The 21,354-nt window shown below is 55.8% G+C and overlaps 1 protein-coding gene across 6 annotated transcripts in view; it reads right to left on the bottom strand.

Moving 5' to 3' along the window:
• The window catches only part of ADAMTS14 (ADAM metallopeptidase with thrombospondin type 1 motif 14), an 82,301-nt gene that overhangs the window by 52,287 nt on the left and 8,660 nt on the right, over positions 1-21,354 (bottom strand). For all 6 annotated transcript variants that reach the window (XR_008292039.1, XM_053207067.1, XM_053207068.1 and 3 more), the window contains one exon: positions 6,367-6,523. Coding sequence is in view for 5 of the 6 variants with exons in the window: in XM_053207067.1 (XP_053063042.1) it covers positions 6,367-6,523 (157 nt within the window). In the remaining variant the exon portion in view is untranslated. The remainder of the gene's footprint in view (positions 1-6,366; positions 6,524-21,354) is intronic.

The following is a 21,354-nucleotide window of genomic DNA, read 5'->3' as shown; positions in this document are numbered from 1 at the left end:
CCCAATATACAGGCAAACAAACTGAGGTCCAGAGTAGCTTGTCCAGGTCTGTCTGAATCAAGACACCAGGCTTTGAAGCGTCACCATCGGTGCTGCTACTTAGAAAGGTAGCACCTTACGTCGTTATCAGTCATTTGCACCACAGTCTGAATAAACTGCAGCAACATGTGTTGGGGCGGTGGAGTTGAGGGTTCATGAGGACACGGTGGGAAAAGCCAATGAAGGGGAGCAGAATTTGCCACCCCAAAACACGTCTCTGTGGTGTGAGGATTATTTCAGGCTGATTATTCTTAAGAAACAGCAGACACGGGAAAAGCTCTGGAAATTGAGAAGTGACCCTTTAAGGGAAATCTCCATTCGTAAGGGGGTCTCCCACCCTGCACCAGGAAGAAGGATGACTCTAAATCTCTGGAAACTCTTTATCAAACGAGAGGGAAATGACTTAAATCCACATAACAACCTTGCCCCTGTTTGCTGTGTTTTCCTGGTAACCTCCCATCAACTCACTGCTCCTTCCCACCCACCAACGTTTTCTTTTGTCTTTAGCTGATGTTAGGTGGTGGCTTGGACCATTTGGGGGAGTTACTCGATTTTCCTGAGTCTCTCCCACGTACACAGAAGGTATCCATGTAATTAAACTTCTGATTGCTTTATCTTTGTTAATCTGTCTTTTATTACAGGGTGCCTCAGCCAGAACCTAGAAGGGTAAAGGGAAAATTCTTTTTCCTCCCCCACACTAAGAAAGTCAGATAAGAGGCTGGGGTCTCTTGAGAAGACTCCAAAGCCTTAACATTTCATGATTCCCCTCCATTCTACCCTGAAGTTCTGACACTTGTACCATTAACTTTTCTCTTCTTTTCTTTTCTTTTCTTTTCTTTTGAGAGAGAGAGAGTGAGTGGTGCAGTGGGGGAGAGGGAGAATCCCAAGCAGGCTCCTCCCTGTCAGTGCGGCTCAAACCCACGAACCATGAGATCATGACCTCAGCCAAAACCAAGAGTTGGATGCTTAACCAACTGAGCCACCCAGGTGCCCCAGACCATTAATTTCTGAGAATATCCAGTTATGTGAGAATCCTCCAGAGAGTGGGACAGGAACTAAGGATAGGAAAATGCCCACCCATACGTCCCCAGCATGTATCAAGGGGAATGACTGCAGGAGGGGCCTCATACTTACTTGGTGGGTGGATGGTAGGTGAGTGGGAAAGGTGGGAGCCCCGCCCTTGAACCCACTGCCTCCCCTGGGTGACAGAGAAAGAACCAGATGGTAACACTACAGTGACTTCAAGGCCTACAGGAGGACTGACTAGGGAAGGCTTCCACACCAAGACCCAAACCAGGACTGGGGGGTTGACAGAGGCTTATGGAGGAGGGGACACCTAAGCTGGGCCAGACGGGGAGCGGGAGACAACCTGTTGGAACACGGGGAACAGAGGGTCCCCAGCAGTGGGAATTGTATTAGCAAAACCCACTGTGAGCAAGTGTGGGGTGAAACCATCCACAATATGCGTGACCCTTGGGGACGACTCAACAGGTACCTTGGCAGAGACCCAAGATCTGCCTCTAAGCCTCTATCGATATGGATACTTCAGGAACTGAAATCTGAGGACAGGGCAACAGGGAACCACGGGACCCTGCTATGGTTTCTTTTTCTCTTCCCTTTGGTTCGGGGCTCTCAAGTGCAAAGGAAGGAAAGCACTAGACTGAAGGGCTGGAAAAGCGTGTGCGCACTGGCTGAGTGGAGAAACCAGAAACGCGCGGCCAGCCCTCCGAGTGATGCACAGCCTGGGGAGCCGGGCTCGGGCCGCTGTTGCCCTCACTAGGCCTGACACAAGCACTCCCGGCGGCCTGGTGCCTGAGCCCAATGGTGAGTACAGAGCCCAGAGGCAAATGCCTGGGACAGGGGAAGGAGACCCCCCAGGAGGGGAGGAGAAGGAGCAAGCGCTCTCTCCACGGAGCAGGGAGACTAAATAGCGGCCACTCCCAACATGTGAGCAGTGCCCACAGGTTGACAGGCTGCAAGTGAAAGGTGGACGTGACCCCTCACGGCTCTCCCAGCCACAGGCCTGTCAAAGGGAGGCTCAGGGAGGTCACCTGACTCATCCCAGGTCACACAGAAAGTTAACGGCAGAAGCCCAGAATGGAAACCCAGGGCTCCCACCCTCACGTGATCACGCCCTATCAGGGCCCGCCCGGATTTCCCTCCCAGCAAAAACAGTGAGGAGCACTGGGCAGGGCCTACTGACGTCAACCATAGGCCCTGGAGAGGTGCCCCCCACACCCTCTTCTGTCTCTCAGGCCAGAAACAGGTAACCTTCCAAGAGGGGAGGGTGGGGGCGGCAGGCCCCCGGGGGGTTTTTCCAGAAGCCCACCCAAGACGCCCCACGAGAATGTGAAATGGTGCAGCCGCTCTTGCAAAGCAGTTTGGCAGTTCCCCAAAAGACAAATACGGCGTTTCCACAGGACCCAGCAACTCCACTCTCAGTTACATACCCAAGGGAACTGAAAACATACATCCACACAACAACTCGTCCGTGAACGGTCACAGCGGCGTTATCGTACTAACCGAAAACCGGAAACGACCCACGCCGACCCAGAGGCGAAGGGATAAACACAATGTGGTGTATTCGTGCAGTGGAAGACCACCCTGCCACCAGAAGGGGTGAAGTAATGCCACGAGCCACACGCGGCTGAACCTCACATGCGGGGCGAGAGAAGCCAGTCCCAGAAGGCCTGCGTGATGCCGTTTACGTGAGCCGTCCTGAGGCACATCCATAGAGGCAGAAGGTAGGCTGGCGGTCGCCAGGGGATTGGAGAGGGGGGAAAGGGGAGTGACTGCTAATCAATGGGCCACAGGGCTTTCTATGGGAGCGACAGAAACGTTCTGGAATCAGATAGTGGTGATGGGTGCACAACACTGTAACCATAGTAAAAATCCACTGAAATGTATACTTGAAAATGATATAAATGATGGCTTTTATCTCAAGTTAAAACAACAAAAAAAGAGGGGGCACCTGGGTGGCTCAGTCGGTTAGCATCTGATTCTTGACTTTGGCTCAGGTCATGATCTCGTAGTTTGTGAGTTCGAACCCCATGTTCACGCTGATATCACAGAGCTGGCTTGGGATTCTGTCTCCCTCTCTGTCTTCCCCTCCCCCACTCACTCCCTGTCTCTCTCTCAAAGTAAATAAAAATAAACTTAAAAAAAAAACAAACAAACGCTGGGGCGCCTGGGTGGTTCAGTCGGTTGAGCGTCCGACTTCGGATCAGGTCATGATCTCATGGTTTGTGGGTTCAAGCCCCACATCAGGCTCTGTGCTGACAGCTCAGAGCCTGGAGCCTGCTTTGGATTTTGTGTCTCTCTCTCCGCAACTCCCCCACTCGCGCTGTCTCTCAAAAAATGAATAAACGTTTAAAAAAAATTAAAATAAAAACAAAACAAAACAAAAGCAGCAGCACTAGCCCCAAGCCCCAGCCTGGCAGGCTTCCCCTGAAAGGATGGGCCGCCCTGCTGTCTGATGCCTGCCCCCCCCTCCCTTGCCACAGAGCTGGAACTCTGGCCACAGATGCACATGGCCCCGAGGCAGACTGTTCCCTCCTCGGGCAGGACCTGTAGGGTGGTAAGGGGTTATTGAGAGCGGGACCATGGGTTGAGGAGGGAAAGGGCAGCATTAGGAGCACAGCAGCATCCAGGACACAGCCCCTGAGGCCCAGGCAGTGTCCATGGGGGAGTCTCTGAGGGGTTCGGTGGGGACCAGCTAGACCTGGAGATCCAGCCAAGGGAATTTCTACCTCCAGACTCTGAAGTTAAGTGTGCCCCCAAGTTCATTGGCAAATGTCAGATACTTCTCCAGTGGAGCCCAGGTGCCTGAAGCCCTTCCACAGGCCACAGCTCAGCTCGAAAACCAATCTGATGGGTCTTCTGACACCTCCTCTCCTCCCTTGAGGAATGCCAGACATATCCTGGGGAGTAGCAGAGCTCATGTGAAGGAACAAAGACTCGGTATCTGTCCTCCAGGAACTGCCTCCCCCCAACCCCCCAGCCTATTTGGGACAAGAAGAAGTCCTGGGAGAAATCCAGGGGGCTCGAGGGTCCAGGAGAGGGGACACCTGAGCTGGGCTGACACTTGGGCAGCATGGAGGCAGACAGAGGTGGAGGAAGGTGCTTGGCCTGAGGCAGACTTCTCAAAAGCCCACTTGCTGGCAGCTAAGCAGGTTCCGACCGGCTGGCCTAGGCCTCTGAGGCATTGCTCTGTGCCAAGAAGTATACCCACCCCTGAAGTGCAACCTTCTGTCCTGACCACGAATGATAAACGGCGACAGACACACCTAGAAATGCTAACCTACTCACCGGGCTCAGACCCACCGCTGGTCTTGAAAGAACAGTGAGTGAGCGTCCCAGGTTTCCAAAACGCCCTCCATTGCCACCTGTCTTTCTAAGGAAAGACACGCATGGGCCTGAGGCATGGCGTCACCCATGGGCCCACGACGTTCAGCTGAGAAGCCTGATGACGCAAGCCCCGGCAGCCTTCCTGGGCCTGAACGCCAACTCTGTGAGCGTAGCGGTTTGAGTTTCCCTGCCACTGACCGTGGCGGCAGGCAGTGTGGCTGGTTCCAGGCCCATGGCCATGGAGCAGTACTTCTCCAGGGTCTCCCCAAAAGGGGAGATTTATGCTTTTTGATTCAGAGCTGGCCTCAGATAAAGTGGAGCCCCGTGAGACTTGTCCTTCTTCCCAGCTACAGTAGAAGGCACGGTGCCGTCCCACTCTGCCCTTGAGATTCACCCCAGCCCCCCCCCCGCCGAGACTCCACCAAGTCCCTGCCCCCCCCCCCCCGTGCCCCCACCCCAGGCCTGCAGAGCCCTCCACCACTCAGCTCAGCCTCTGGTGCCGTGGCTTCTCTCAAGAGGGGCACCGGGAGAGCAGCTGGTACTTCAAAGGAGGTAGTGTATGTGGGGACAACTGGTTTCCACGCATTCCTTCACGCTACGCCCAACCCCACCGGGGCCCTGGCAGGAGGGTGTTGGTCCACTCACAGCCAGATTCCACCCAAAGCCTTCTCACGTCCTCCTGGCCAAAGGGGGCTTTGGGACAAAGCTAAGTTGGACAATGAAGCTGGCCATGGGCCCAAGACTAGCACGCGTAGCATCCACTGGTTCATTCACGCAAGCATGGGCCCCGAGTACTGGTGGTATGCGGGCTCCTGTCCCGACAGCCAGGGTGCCAGGACACCCCTGCTCTCAGGGGCTCTCACCCTAACGTGTCACTGGCTACCCTAAGAACAATACTGTAGTAAGAACAATCGTTCACCAAACACCTGCTGCGTGCCAAGCTCCATGATGGAATTTTTATACCCACTATCGCTAATACGCCCAATCTTAAGAGATCAATAATAACCATCCCTACTCTACAGATTAGAAAAATAGGTTCAGAGATTTTAGTCAATTGGTTAGGGTCTCACAGCAGACAGTGTTGGAGGCAGGATTTAAAAATGCTCTGTTGGGGGGGGTCCATGGGTGGTGGTTCAGTTGGTTGGGTGACTGACTTCAGCTCGGGTCATTATCTCATGGTTCATGGGTTCGAGCCCCACATCGGGTTCTGTGCTGACGGCTCGGAGCCTGGAGCCTGCTTTGGATTCTGTGTCTCCCTCTCTCTCTGCCCCTCCCCTGCTCTCTCAAAAATAAACATTTGGAGAAAAAATGGTCTCCTGGGGGCACCTGGGTGGCTCAGTCAGTCGAGCATCCGACTCTTGACTTCGGCTCAGGCCATGATCTCACGGTCGTGAGACTGATCCACACATAGGACGCCACACTGACAGCATGGAGCCTGCTTGGGGTTCTCTCTCTCCCTCTCTCTCTGCCCCTCCCCTGCTCACGCACGCGCCCTCTCTCTCTCCCTCTCTCTCTCTCAAAAAAGAAAAAATAAATAAAATAAAAATAAAAATGGGCTCTGGGACACAAACCTACCTCTGGTGCCCTGATACCTGGAAGTCTCCCTACAAACGCCCTAAGAACTTCCTTAAGCTTCCTTAAGCCCTAAGTGGCTTCCTAAGCCACTTCCTGTGGCTCCCACGGGCTGAGTGAATTTTTAGGGGGAAGAGCTAACTGCAACCATTGCACCTTCTGCTGGGCAGGGAAGACAGCCTTCCAAAGCAATGTGGAGCCCCTCAGAGACCTCCGGAGTCCCTAGGGCCACAGTTCAGGGGGGCTCGAGTAGCTCACCCGCCAGCTGTAATGGTCCCTAAGCCCCACTGGGATTTCTCGGCTGGTATACACGGTCCAGTCCCACCTCGCGGAGGAGAAGGCTGAGGCCCGGACTTGACCGCGCGGGACGTGGCGGAGGCGGAGCTCAGGGACCCGCCCAGTGCCTACCTTCATTGTGAAGGTCCCCTCCAGGCTCCGCCCACTCCTGCTGGCCGACTTCCCGGCGGTACACCACGTGTGTCCTCCCGCTGGCCTCCTTCTCCTGCTGCCCCCACTCCAGGGGCTCTATGAAGTAGTCGGTGCTATCGGTGCGGATGAGGCCCGCCTGAGCCGGGCAACGCAGCAAGCGGGAGCAGAGAGGGGGGAGAGAGAAGAGGCGTGAGTACACAGCCCGGGACAGGCGAGCATCTGTGACCGCGAACGTGTACGACTACACGGGTGCGGACCCTTCCTCGAGGGCCTCGGGGAGCCCTGGGATTCCAGCAGGGAAGTGCGCGGGCGGGTGGTCGGACGCCGAGCAAGGGGGCCCAGGTCCATTTCGGGCAAAGCGGATCCGCTTGTACTGTGTTGTGGGGCGCTCCTGGGGTTCCACCTAACGTTTCATTTCACCAAAGGCCTCCAGACCTTAAAGGGGGTAGGGGGAGGCAGGAAAGGCATTGCGATACATACGCGCACACACACTGCCTCGGGCACAGAATTCCACCCCAAAGCGCCATCACACAGATTGGCCTTTAACACCCCCCCCCCCCCCCCCCGCCCCGACAAGGCGGGGAGATTCCTACCTGTAAAGGTTAATGATCCTGCACATGGGTGCCTGTTCCCACTCCCACACAGCGTGCTATTATGTCAGCTTTAAAGCACGTGGGCACGTCCACCAGGGACGCAGTTCATGTCTGCTGACCATAAACGAGCCAGGATAGGGCACAGGAATAAACGCTCTGTTTTTAATCTAATTTTTCTTTTTTTTTTTTTTTTTTTTTTTTTTTGCCTGCGTCAAAATAGTCCTGTAAAAATAATCAGCTGTTGGCCTGAGAAACAAAAACATTAAAAATGCAACCTTGGCCAAGCCCCACAAATGTGTTATTAGATGAAGGCAATAATCACAGGGGCCAATGAAACACGTGTGCAGCCCCCCCCAGCCCACACCCTGGGGTCAGCTCTATAGAGCAGTCAGACCAGCCCACCTACTACAGTGCCTGGAAAATAGTAGGCAATCCTTAATGAATTCCTTCACTCATTCCACACGTATCTATTGAGTGCCTTCTACATACCAGCACTGCTCCAGACCCCGGGAAGGCAGCTGTGAACACAAGGTGGTGAACGAAGGAACTATTTTTATAAATCTATCAGACGTTCTCCACTTGAGCAGGAGCAGCCATGCTTCTATGCAACTAAACTCCACCAGCTTTCCCACCTCCCCCTGTTCCGAGATGACTTCTTGGGGCATCTCCTCGAAGATCTCCTGAGCACGAGTCAGCAGCCACTAATCCTCTCCTGCCAAAGCTACTGCAGCCCCTCGAAATCTGGCATCCCCTGCCCTGTGTGGCCCCCAGATCTCAGTGCCTCACACGAGGGATGCAGGCTCCGGAATGATCTGCACGGCACAGGGCTGGGCTGCGAGGCACTACCATCCAATTCGCCCCTCCTGCCCACAATGATGGACCGCACAGACCTTTCAAGATCACCAGGCCTGACCCAGTCTGAGGCTTCAATCCCTCGACAACATCCCTAGTCAGGGGGCTCTTAACTTTTGCTTGGATGCCTCTAGCAACAGAGAGCTCTCTCCCTCAAGACACAACCTGTTCTGTGCAGGGACAGTGGTGACGTTTAGTGAGCTGAAACACACTTCCCTACATTCCACCCTTTGCAAAGTCTTATTCTCCCTGGGATTAACAACAGTATCTTATATAACAGCCACTTATATTGACATATTTCACCTTTACAACAACCTTGTAAGGCAGATGCGAATATTAGACCCATTTCATGGATGAGGAAACAGGCTCAGAATGGTTAAGAAACTTGCCCAGTCACCCAGCAAGTAAGCGACAGAACTAGAATAAGAGCCCAGCTCCGTGTGGCTCTTAACCAGGAGGCTCTGTTACCTTAGGCCATCCCAGGGCCCCACCTCTGCCCCCCCCCCGCCGGGGGCCACTCAGCAAGGAAACTTCCCTCCCATACTCCCATCCATACGTCCCTGGGCTTCCCATCTAGTCTGAGCTTACAGAGCAAGCAGGATGTTCACATCCTACCTCTGGACAGAGGGCTTCCCGGAAGCCAGGCCACCTCGCACGTGGATGTGAGAACAGAGGAGAAACTTCCGCACACGGCCCTAAAGGGAACGCACCCCACCATCCCCCAGGCGACTCCCAGCCTGAAAGGATTCTCACCCCACACACCATCCCCATCACACCCTCAGCCCTGCTCTGTCAGAAGTGGAAGCCCCAGGATTCCTGGGTCTGGTCCAGCCCCATGCGCACAGTCCTCTCCCCAGGCAAGAGTTACCAAACCCCTACCTGCCCATCCTGGCTAACTGGTAAGGACAAAGACCTGTGATATAACAACCTGGGAAATACGTTTCAAATCCCTCTGTGACTATGGGTCCCACCAAACCCCAGGGGTCAAAGACAGCACTTGCAGCTACGCTCCTGCTCCGTTTTGTGCATCGTTTCTGGCCCTGACAGAGAGTTCTTGCCCCGGATGGGGCGCCCCGTGGGTCTCTGAGAGCCTCCTCCTGGAGAGCGATGGGCGGGCAGGCTCAGCCACCAGATCAGGAAGTGGGCTGGGCAGGTCCCTCCCCCGTGGCCCTCGGTTTCCCCATCCACACCATGAGAGGTTTGGCGGGCTGTCTTCAGCTCTGCCTTGGCCGGGAAACCAGGCACCGCTTGGGGCAGACAAATTGGCAACGGGAACTTTCTGGCTCTCTGCCCCCTTGCCAAATTACTCCTGTCTCTCAATTTATGAGATGTTTGTATTTCTGAAAAGTGGTGGCTAATTTTAAAGAACTACAATCAAATCAAATTTCTGTAGAAGAAATCAAGAAAAGAGGAAAACATATGTTGCTGGAAGACAAAAATACATTGCCATTTCACCCATAGCTCCTTCTCTTCAAAACAGTAAGTTGGCAGAAATATATATTAGAAAGGTTCTTCATGCAACACAAACAGTTGATTATGTCCAACTGAGCCACATTCTATGCAGGCCCTCAGGCGATTCTCGCCAAATGGAAACTCTCCAGTGCACAGGCCTGGCCGCCATCAGCCAGGCTCTGGACTCCTTTACTACAGCTGCTACTGAGGGGCCTCTCCTGGGAGGTGAGTGGCGGAGGGGGACCTGTTGGACGTTTCCAGGATGGCTGGTGACGTCATTTTAGGGGCAAAGGCAATGCCTTCTGCCGTATCTTCATCCAGAGGCCTCCAGGCCATGCTATCCCAGATTTTTTAGGCCTGCTTCCTTTCAGGGGAAGCCCCAGGTCCAGAGGGGAAGTCCAGGGCTCCTGAAGGAGACGGGTCACGTGGTGATGGGGGAGGTAGGTGTTGGCGTATCCTTGTATCCTGCCTTAGGTCATAATTGAGCAAGTTCAGTTGCTCATTAGTAACCGTCTATCATCGGGATGAAGTCCCAAATATTTCAGCAGATAACGGAAGCCGCGTTATTTTAGAATGAGTATGCGTATGTACGTGTGTATATATAAACATGTTTATTCTAAAATCGCATGTACTTGCACGTAAACTGGGAGGTGACGGTACAATAAACCAATACATCTTGGGGGCCACGGGAAGTGACCCCCAAGGACTGAAATATGTGTCCTTGGAGGTGCCGAGCTCCAGGCTTATATTGAGAAGCTCTCCCGTCAACGTCAGGTCAGGAGCAAGGACCCAGCCTGAGGTCCAGGCACGGGTAAGTGGGGGAACTCCAGGAGGCCAGCCGCAGGCCCTCCCTCTAGGAAAGGGGAGCCTTTCCTCACAAGGAAGAGCCTTTCCTAGTCATCCAGAGCCTCCTGGCTGTGCCCTCAGATTTGCCAACCTTCACAGAATGCCCAGGAGGGCTTATTTCAAGATGAGAGCCCCGACGAAGCCGGGTGAGAGGTATGCCAGGTCCCCTCTTTCTTCTCCTTCCAAGGTCAGCCTATGTGGGGCCTTCCCACAGGAGCAAGAAACAGAGCAGGCCTCCAACCAACCAGCCCACCACCTCCCAAGGAGAGCACGTTCTCGGGCCCAAACTCGTTCTGGAAATTCCATTACCAAGGTTTTTTTACTGCCAGCTGTGCTGTCTCAGGTCCTAGGCTTCCAGCAAATACAGCTTGAAACTGTTCCACTGTAGGAAATGAAAGAAGGCCCAGCAAGTGGAGGCTGGGGTGATACACACAACTGGGAGCAGCAAGAGAGTCCGGAATGGCTTCCCTCAGGCTCACCCCCCACCCAGCAACCTGCTTCTGTGCCCGGCCATGCTCCCTCCCCAGACCACGGCACCAGCTAGAGCTCAGAAACCCCAACTGCAGGTGGCTGCCTCCCTCCCACCACCCCCAGGAGGACTTCTTTCAAGATGACAGCCCAACGATCCACTGGGTCCCCTCTCACCGAGCTCATCACGACCTCCAGGGCATGGCCCCACTGCTTCATCACAGCCGATACCCCCCGACCAAGCCCTCACTTCCCTTCTTACCACCCTGGACACGGTAATAACTCTGTGAACGCCCACAGCTCTCTCCCTGCCTTTCCCTCCTTCTCACCGTCTCAGAAGAGCCTCTGCCCTGGTTCAACCCAACCAGCCACCCTCTCCCTGTCTGCACACTGACGCACGTGGTGCCCACTGGTCTCACTTGAGATCAACGGCCACAGCTCTCCCATGAGCTTGATGCCGGCTGGGGATTCTGCTGTGGCTCCCCGCTACACTGATGGCTTAGACTTCGAACACTTCCCACCTCCTGGTCTCCTGTTCTCAAGGAGAAAACAGGCACTGTCGGGCGGGCTCTCCCCTACCCTGCCACCACCCTATGAACTCCCACCCTGCGGGCACCCTGTGCCCTTCCTCACCTCCTGCTCGCCTCCCTCTTACCTCTGCAGAATGCAGCTCCCGCAGTGGGTGCCCCTCTTCCCAGTATCACCGTGCCCACCCTCTCCTGCGCCATTCTGGTTGGCACACAGATGCGCTCAGGGACCTTCCCCTCTGTGAAACTCCCTCCCGGGCCCCGGCCAGCCAGTGCCAGAGTCCCTGCTTCCCTCCGCACTGCGCACGACTGGGCCGACTGGGCCTGTGAAGTGATGCAGCCACTTTGGAAACAGTCTACGGTTCCACAAAACACTACACAGTTACCATATGACCCCGCAATTCCACTCCTTGGTATACACCCAAGAGAAATGACAACATATGTCCACATAAAAACTTGTCCGTGAATGTTCACTGCGGCCCTGCTCACGGTAGCCAGAAAGGAGGACCGGTCCCAATGCCCATCAACAGATAAATGCATCCACAAACAAAAAAAGAGGAAGTACTAGTCCATGCTGGAACACGGACGAATCTTGAAAACATAATGCCGAGTGAAAGAAGCCAGGCACCAAAGGCCACATATTCTACAATTCCATCCAAACAAAATGTCCAGAATAGGGAAAGCCATAGGGACAGAAAGATTAGTGGTTGCCAAGGGCTGGGGTAATGGATGGGGGGTGGTGATGACAAAAAAGGACACGGGGCTTCTTTTTGAGATGGTGAAAATTTGAAAACTCAAATTGAATGATAATTACCCAACTCTATCCATATCATGAACATTCACTGAGCTATACATTTTTAAAAAAAAAAAATTTTTTTAAATGTTTATTTCAGAGAGAGAGCGTGAGCAGGAGAGGGGCAGAGAGAGAGGGAGACACAGAATCTGAAGCAGGCTCTAGGCTCAGCTATCAGCACAGAGCCCGATGTGGGGCTCCGACTCACGAACCTCGAGACCATGACCTGAGCCGAAGTTGGATGCTTAACCAACTGAGCCACCCAGGCACCCTTAAGTTGTACACTTTAAATTAGGTGAGGGGCACCAGGTGGCTCAGTCGGTTGAGCATCCTGACTCTTGATTTCAGCAGGTCACGATCCCAGAGTCATGGGATCAAGCCCCACGTCAGGCCGTGTGCCGAGCTCGGTGTGTGTCCACACTTGGCACAGAGCCCGCTTATGATTCTCTCTCTCTCTCTGCCCCCTCCCCGGCTCATGCTCGCGCTCTCTCTCTCTCTCTCTCTCTCTCTCTGTCAAATTAACAAAAATTATAATAAATTAGGTGAACCGCATGGTACATAAACTGTATCTCAATAAAGCTGTTTAAAAAACACGACACATTCAGGGAGAGGAGAAATGACACAAGGGTGCAAACGGGGACCCACGGGCCCCAAGGGGCCCCGCGAAGGGACGACGCGTGCCCCTGGGGCTGACACCCGCACACGCGCGGGCAGACAGCAGACACGTCTGCGTGGAGACGGCACACAGGCACTCAGACGACAACGCGCGCACGAGCTGCACAGGCTGCCCGTGACCACGGAAGCGTGAGTCAGCACGGCTGGGATAAAAGCCCATGGACGCCGAGATTCCGAGTAATCCAAACCTGATGTGGAAGCCCTGAGCCGCAGGAGCTCTGCCGCAGGCTGCACGGCCAAGGCCGGGGCCCCAGCCAGGGCAAGTCTGAAAGCCGATTCTCCCCGAGCTGCAGCCTTGGGGATAGGCAGGAGGAAGGAGCCCCTGAAGGACGGAGCGGACAACCGTCAGGCTTGTCGTCAACTGGTGCGCCCGGCCCTGCGTGCCCCACGTGGGCAGCCTCAGAATTCCCTGAACGGGCCAAAGTCTCGGAAGAAACACCAGGAGGCGGACATCCTCCACCAGCTGGAGGCTGTTATCCGGGGCGACCGCTGGGCCCCCCTTTCCCAGGGCCATGGCCTCTGCAGGCCCCACACCCTGGAAGGTGCTGGGTGAAAGGCTTGCTGGGCCTAGTTCCCCTGCAGCAAGAATCCTTTCGGGGAAGAAGCAACGTGGTCGGTGAGGCGGGTAAATGCAGAGACCTGACAGCCAGGATCCCTGGCGCTGCCCTCCCAAACCGTGTCATCTGGGACAAGTTACCTGACATCCCTTTGCCTCAGGATTATACCGGCATCGATCCTGTGGGTTGCTCTGAGAAATATAAACAGAGCACCTAGCACGGTCCAGGCTCGTGGCAAGGACTGTGCGAATGCTCCCGCTTGCTGCCAGAATTATCACAATCAACTCCCCGTGTGCCTGGGAGTCCCACTGGCTCATGGGTTCAGTGCTGGGAGCAGCATTCTGGAACCACAGGATGGTTAGCCTCTAACTCCTGGTGCCACCACGACCTGGCTTTCACCCGCTCAGATCGGTGCCGTAAACAGAAGGAACTGCCCGAGGGAAAAAATACCATGGGTTGAACACCCTTAAGGGGAAAAGTCCTTAGCAAGGAGAGGCCTTCCTGGTTTAGGGGAGTTTTAAAGGCGACAAAGGGCCTGTCAAAGGTTAGTGGAAACGCACCCAGCTGCTAGGGAGCAGGTCTCTGGGTGGCAAAATTGTTGCGATTTCCTTCTCTTTAAACTCTGTAGGTGTCTTCTAACTTTTCTAGGATTCCCCATCTGAAAAGGAAAGTCCATTCTGCACAGAATGTCTGCCTAGTACAACGAGCAAGTAATGATTCCATAAGAATTATTTTCAAACAGGGGCACCTGGGTGGCTCAGCCGGTTGAGCGTCCGACTTCGGCTCAGGTCATGATCTCGCGGTTTGTGGGTTCGAGCCCCGTGTGGGGGCTCTGTGCTGACGGCTCGGAGCCTGGAGCCTGCTTTGGATTCTGTCTCCATCTCTGTCTCTGCCTCTTCCCCACTCATGCTCTGTCTCTCTCTCTTTCTCAAATATAAATTAAAAATTTAAGAAAAAAAAAGAATTATTTTCAAACAAAGTTTTAAAAAAGGAGACAAACCCAATGAAGCCCCCCCCTTTTATGTCACCCAAATTCCCTGCAAGTGGTGTAAAGGCTGCTCCTGGGAGCCAGGCCCTCCCCATCCTCAGTTTCCACATCTGAAACCAAAGGGTCACCGGCAGGATGGACTGAGGTCACGAAGCACAAATGCCTCCCTCCCACCACCGAGGTCCTGCCCACAGCAGGGCGGCCAGCCCCTTCCTTCCCCTCCTTCCTTCTCTGGCCCGGCTCTCCTGGCATCCCCGACCTGACCCCAGCTTTTCCATCAGACACACAATAGATTTTTCCAGGAGGCCACAGCAGCGGGTGTCACCGCTAGGTGCCCGTTAGAATCATCAGAGGGATTTGCAGAATTACTGGCACCGAGACCACACCCCAGGCCAACGGATCAAATCTCAGGGGATGTGGCCCAGGCATCAGGATTCTCTCCGAGCTGCCCAAGTGATTCTACTGTGCAGCCAGGCCTGGGAACCACTCATCCAAACTCCGGAAGCTTCCCAACAATGGAATGTTTAAGGGTTCATCCATGTCTCACAAAGAGAGTGGCATCAGCTGGGGCTGTTCGACGAGAATCAGCCGGTCATAATGCAGGAAACGGGCAAGACAGAGAGGGAACGAGAGGACGAGAAAGTGCCCTGGACCAGGCGGGGCTGGGAAGGGCGTGTCGTGAGCACTTCCCGGGGCTGAGCCTGACCGAGGCCAGTCCCCACCTCGTGTACAGGTGCTGTCTTAGGACCCAACCACCTCCTTCCCTCGAGGGGCAGCTCCACTTCGAATGAGGAATAACTCCCCAAAATTGCCCTGAGCTGGGGGGGGGAGGGGGGGGCTGGGGAGGGGGCTGTGATCTGCTGGGTGGCCAGTGGCAAGCCAATGATGTCGCGGCCACCCAAGCTGGGGAGTCCACAGCACAGACAGTGAAAACAATTAGTAGCAGGGCCTCAATGACCACGATGAAAGTGCTGATTGTCCTCTGGCACTGTGGGGAGCAGTTCCTCGGGTCTTCAAAAGCTTGGTAAATATTCTTTAAATGAAGGGTGTTCACTTTTATGACAACCCCCCCCTCCCCAGCAGCAGAGATCCTGGCCCGGGGGCAGGGCAGGGACGCACGCCTGCAGGTGCTCAGAGACTCCCCATCTGCAGCAAACCCCCGCCCTGGAGCCCAGCCAGAGTTAAGGGCAGACCTTGCCAGGCTAGCAGCCACCCGTCCTTTCCATTCCCTGCGCCCAGGAGCCACGTGGCTCTGAGGCACCCCCTCCTATCACCAATGTGGCCCACCAAGCTCGGGCTGGGAGCTCGACCTTGCCCGCTTGGCCCTGAGTCCCCGCAGTGGCAGCGGCTTCAGGACAAGGAGGCAGGAAGCGGCTTTCACATGCCAGGGGGCAGTGTGGACGCCAGGCCCCAGGCTGAGGGGCGGCTCCCTGCACCGAGGCCCCGCAGTCTCCAACCTCCAGCTCAGAGGCAGAGCCGCGGACAGTGGGGCAGCTCCAGGAAGGAGCGTGGCCAGTCCCTCCCACAGCTGGGGGCCAGCCCCCACCGGGTCACTTGTCCCGGCGCAACCTCCCCTCTGAGCCATCCGACATCGCCCCGGCCCAGAGGGGCGCTGACTGGGTTTTAAGCCATGTTCTCCCTACACGAGATCACGCACGTGAAATGTTCACCACGGAGTCTGACACACAGCAGGACTGCAGCCAGCGATACACGGAGGCTGCGGTGGCAGCAGGGACGGTTTCCCAGGCAAGGTGGAGGAGGATGGGAGGACGGAAGGGGGAGCGGGCTTCGTTCGTCGCTCAGATTCCTGTGCAGGGCCCAGCCCCAACCCCCCCGAGAGGCTCCCGACCACTCAGGCCCTCCAGGCATTCCGGCCCTCCTCTGCACGGTGGCGACGAATCCGTATTTGCCGGGCCTCGTGGCTGTCCTTACTCCTGACCTAGCCTTGGCACCATGGCCCCGTCTTCCAGATTTCTTAGAACTCGGACACGTCACCAAACCTTGTCTCTGCTAAGCCCTGTCGGTTACTAGCAACGCAAACGCCCACATCCCAGCCGCTAGGGCCACTCACCAGGTTCCCGACTCACTTTACACATTCACGTACATCTCTGCAGTTTCTCCTAAACCTCTGTCTGCGGTGCCATTCATCTATTCACTCATTCACTCATTCATTCATTCATTCATTCATTCATTCAGAGATAATGACTGAGCCAGCCCTGTTCTGGGCACTGGGGACACAGCCCCAAATTCCTCCTCACCTGGGGCTAACGTTCTATCGAGGGGGGAGACAGGCAATCAATAAGTAAAACTAGGCATACCAGGTGGAAACAGCGGTGGGGGAGAACGTTTACACGGAGCACAGAAATGGGATCTGGAACTTTTAAGTAGTGGAGTCAGGGAAGAGGTTACTCAGAAGGTGACATCTGAGAAAAAGTCTGAGGGAGATGGCAGTCTCTGGGGAGGAATGCTCCAAAGGAGGGCGGTCAGGGGAGCACAGCCCGAGAGGGGTGGAGGAGGTCACAGGCGGACGGGGAGGAGGGATCACAGTCCAGGCCTGCTTGGCTTTCCCCGGGTGAGTGTCACGGGAGCGCTTGGACTTAACAAGACTGCTCTGGCTGCTGTCATGGGCAGGGGCGTGGGTGGAGGCAGGGAGATCCGTGAGGGAGGCCACAACCATCACCCCCGAGATAGGTAGTGTCTGGACCACCCCAGCACTTGTATTTCCCGTCAAGCCCTGTTACACGGGCCCTGCTCCGTACCTGGAACCACGCGTGTTCACGTGGGCCTCCATACCTCTGTCCCTGCTGTGAGCTCTGCCAGGAACGCCCCTCCCGCCCAGCTCAAATGTCACCCCATCGCCGCTCCCTCCCCTGTGGCCTCAGTGGCTCCTGGCAGCGCTCTGTCCCCATCCAGGGGATTTTCTTGTCTATTCTTTGACATGTGAGCTTCAGGAGGACAAGTACTGAGCCACAAACCCCTTAAAAGAAGCATCCTTGGGGCCAAGCCTCCTTAATAAACTCCCTTGGGCATATCGCCCTTAATGAGAGGTCTGTTCTCCCATAAAATGTGGCCGTGGCTTAGGGGACAGCATGTTTTACCTAGAGTCTCCCCATCTACGGACCGTGAATTATGAGGTAACAAAGCATCAAGCAGTCAGCGCTCCCAGGCCAGCAGCCTGTCGGGCCACAGAACACAAGGCCTCTTTGGGCTCGAGGAGCTAATTCAGAGTGTGGGCTCCTGCCAGCCCCAAGGGGCGGAAATGAACCTCTGCTGTGGGGTGGAGGTGATTGGGGGTATGGGCATTTTCTAGACAGATCAAAGGTAGAAATATCTGGTTGGCTTAAAAGCAAAGGCTGACAAAGGGCTTCAGGCGACCCTTGGGGAACAGGGTTTGCATCCAGACCAACCGCGTCCTGCCAAATGCTCCCACCTTCGAACAGTTCTCTAAAAGGGGACTGTGCTTCAGGCCCCTCAGCCCGTGTTACAGAGAACAGAAGAAAAGGAGACTGCAGGGCGTTTCATATTCTCTGACAAGTAACGTGTGCCTCATAGCAGCCCACTGCCCTCCAATATTTTGAAAATGGAGAAAACAGTGGCAATGGTGATTTAGGGCCTAGAAACACCAGAAGGCTCTGTTTGACCTTCAAATCCTGTTAACCAGGAGGCTGACACTTGTTTTTTCTTAGTTGGCTTCCCAGTTTTCGGGGACCCAAGGACACGCAGAAGCTGAGCATCCTACTCTCCCAGTGGGACCCGGGCCCGAGGACTGCCAGCCCGGGCCCCAGAGGGCAAGCACCAGACCAACGGTGTAGGAACACCCTTTTGGGCTCTAAAGCTGTTGCCACAGCTACTGCATCACTGGCCAGCACAGGGCTTACAACCCTGAGTCACTGTCGACATTTACTCAGTCCTTTCCCACTGACTCAGAAGAGGCCGAGTGGGATGGTGGGGGAGCACTGGACTGGGAGTCAGGGGCCCTGACAGTCGCCCTTTGACCCTGGGTGAGTCTCTTCCCTTCCGTGGGCTTCAGCTTCCTTGTCTGGAGAATTAAGAGGGGACCAAGAGGCCTCCGAAGCCTCCTCCAGCCACAGCTGTCCACACTCAGGCCAAAGTCAGGGTGGCCTATGGAAATGACGTTGAGCTGAACTCACCCCTGGAGGTTTTCATAACAAGGATTATTTGTGCTAACAGGAAACACGGAGCTGCCAGAGCCCAGGCAGCCTGCAAAGATTACTGTTATTGGGCTCGTCATGGTCATTGTTGTTTCTCAGGCTCCGGAGGCAGGCAAGGCCTACATGCTGAACACAGAATGCCAGGCCCCGCAGATGGCTTGGGAATGTCCCACCGCAGGGTCCAGGTGTGGAAACTGAGGCTCAGAGAGGTCAAGCGACTTTCCCAGAGTCATGCCCAAATCCCCTGGGCCCCCTCCGAAAGCCCACCCCTGGGCCCCTGCCCCACTGAGCACGGCTGACAGATGAAAGGCCAGCGCAGCCCCGAAGACACTCACGGGCCCGGAGGCCGCCCTCCCTCCAGCCCGCCTGAGGACGCCAGGGAAGAAAAATAAAACCAGCCCCCAGACCAGCCCCCAATGGCCCTGCTCGAGAGGAGCAGCAGTGAGGTGATGTCTGGCTTCTATTCCATATCATAAATAAGTTATTAATCCAGGGCAGACAGCAAGGCACAGCCATGGGGAGACCGGGGAGGTGAAACTCTGCAAGACCAGACCACCTTGAGGACTGGAAAACTACCCAGGCCCCAGACCCCGCAAGTCCGCTCAGACAGAGGCCCCGGTGGGACAGGGGCTTCTGGGAAGCAAGGAGAGCACTGGAACGGGTGACCAGCGGTCTGGAAACAAACCTACCGTGGATCCTGCCTCAGTTTCTCTATTTATTCCAAGAGATCAGCAAGAGTGAGTAAACGCTACCATGATATTGTTCTAGGCACTATGGCAGAACTTTATATGTTTGATTTCCAGTGAATAAAACAAGGTAGGACACCCACTTCACAGATGTGGAAACTGAGGCTCAGAGAGGTGAAGCGACTTTCCCAGAGTCACCGTGGACGAGCGATGGCAAAGGGGGCTGCAGTCCTCCTGTCCCCGTCCGCACGCCTCTCTGCGGTGAGACTTTGCCGCCACCGGCCTCCAGAGGTGGCACCCATTTCCCCGCTCCTGGAAAACCTAGCCTGGCCTTGTGGCTCTCTTTGACCCACGGAATGCACAGAAGCAGTCACGCAGCTGCCCAGACCAGGCCTGAAGAGGTCCCGCGGCTTCCGGCCATGCTCTCCGGAGACCGAGGTGGCAAAACCAGGGCTGCCCGCCGGACGGAGGGAGCTGGGGCCCGCCGGCCAGCACCGACGCCGGATGTGGGAACCGGGCCAGCTCGGACCGTCCAGCCCGGCCCGCCGTCCGGCTGCGCACAGCTGCGGGGGAGCCCGGGAGCAGCCAGCAGAGGAACCTCGCAGCCAACCTACAGAATCACCATAGCACTCCCTCACAGGGTCAGCTCACCCCGCAGCCACCAAGAGTCTGCCCCGGGGCAGGCCCTGTGCGGGGTCCCGAGGACACACGGGTGACTAAGCTCGGACCCCGCCCTTTGGGAACCCGACGGGACGGGTCCGGGTGAGGACGCAAACTGGGGCCAGGAGCAAGTTGTAGCCTGAGGAAAACTAACAGGCCTGGTGAGGTCAGGACGGGGACGGGCTCTGCCTGCCCAGCTGAGAGCCCGGGGACCTCTCTGGGGGTGTCAAGCAGAGCAATAGGTTGCTCTTGACCTTCTTCTTTCCCACCACCCACCTCCCCAGACCCAGCAGATTCAGCCGACAAGCTCACACCGTCCCATAGCAACAGCTGCAGCATATCGCGTACTGAGCACACAGGACAGCTCTAGGAAGTGACCTCCTTTACGATGCCCACCTCACAGGTGAGGAAACGGAGGCACAGAGAGGCCCAGTAACTGTCCAAGGCCACACAGCATGTGTGAAAGCCAGAGCTGGGACTTCAACCCGGGAGATGCGGTTGCAGGGGTCACTCTCTCGTCCCCTCACGAACCGCCCCACTGGCGATCAGAGGCCTCTAGCTAATTGTCCTGCTGTGACCGGCCCACATGCTGTCTTAATAGGACCCTTTGCTTCAAAACCGCTATTTCTGGGGCACCTGGGTGGCTCAGTCAGTTAAGCATCCGACTCTTGATTTCGGCTCAAGTCCATGATCTCCCGGTTCATGAGCTCAAGCCCCACATCCAGCTCTGTGCTGTCAGGGCTTGGGATTCTCTCTCCCTCTCCCTCTCTGTCACTGCCCCTCCCGTGAGCTCCCTCTCTCTCTCTCTCAAAATAAACAAACTAAACAAACACTTTTTTAGGTCACTATTTCAAATTTCTCCTTCAAATACTTAAAGATCTCACAAAGCCAGATGGGTACTTCCTTTAAACAGGGCATACCCCCACGCCCCCTGTTTGCCACAGTCCCCCCTCCCCTACTATACGAGGCCCTTTCTCTGTGTCACTCCCTGCTCCTGGAGGCACTGAAGTCACCACCTCCTGTGCAACGTGAGCCCCACCCCATGCTTGGCACTGAGATAAACAGGTGTAAGCCAGCCTCCGGATTCTGGGAACCAGGTGGCTAACGTGAGGGATGTACAAGCGAGTGGAGGGAAGGGGAAGGCACCAGAGGAGGAGCAACCAGCCTGAGCAAAGGCGGTGGGGTGGGGGGGCTGCAAAGTCAGGTGAGAACACATCAGCATGGCTGGGGAGAGGGTGGGGGTCCGCAGAGCAGGAACCACTATCTAGGCCAGGGAGGCGGGAGGAGCAACGAGGTGAGACCAGACCAACCTCTGTCCCTCCCAGGGTTGACAGCACAGCCGAGTGAGGGCAGGCAGCCCGCAGGCCAAGATGTACAGAGACAGGCCAGCTGGGTGGCTGGATGAGGGCACCTCTTGAAACTCCAGGCATCACACTCCACATCCCCAGGACAGGGGTGGACAGCAGGACAGAGCCAGGGGCTTCCCAAGGAGGTACTGGGTCAGCCCACCGGCTCCCCAGCCAGCAAGGAGTGGCCCCCAGGGCAAGAACAGGTGCTGACAGGGACACCAATGAGCCACAGGCAAATGTGCAATGGCAGCACCGTACCAGCGTGCATCTGGAAAGATCAGCATCTTCCACCAATACTAATGTAACTCCTGCTTCCAGACCCCCCATGGCTCCCTATGGCCACAGGGGC

This window comes from Acinonyx jubatus, chromosome D2 (genome assembly GCF_027475565.1).
Source record: "Acinonyx jubatus isolate Ajub_Pintada_27869175 chromosome D2, VMU_Ajub_asm_v1.0, whole genome shotgun sequence".
Taxonomy (NCBI): Eukaryota; Metazoa; Chordata; class Mammalia; order Carnivora; family Felidae; genus Acinonyx; species Acinonyx jubatus.
Note: the sequence above shows the minus strand (reverse complement) of the source record. Positions and strands in the feature narration are given on the sequence as shown.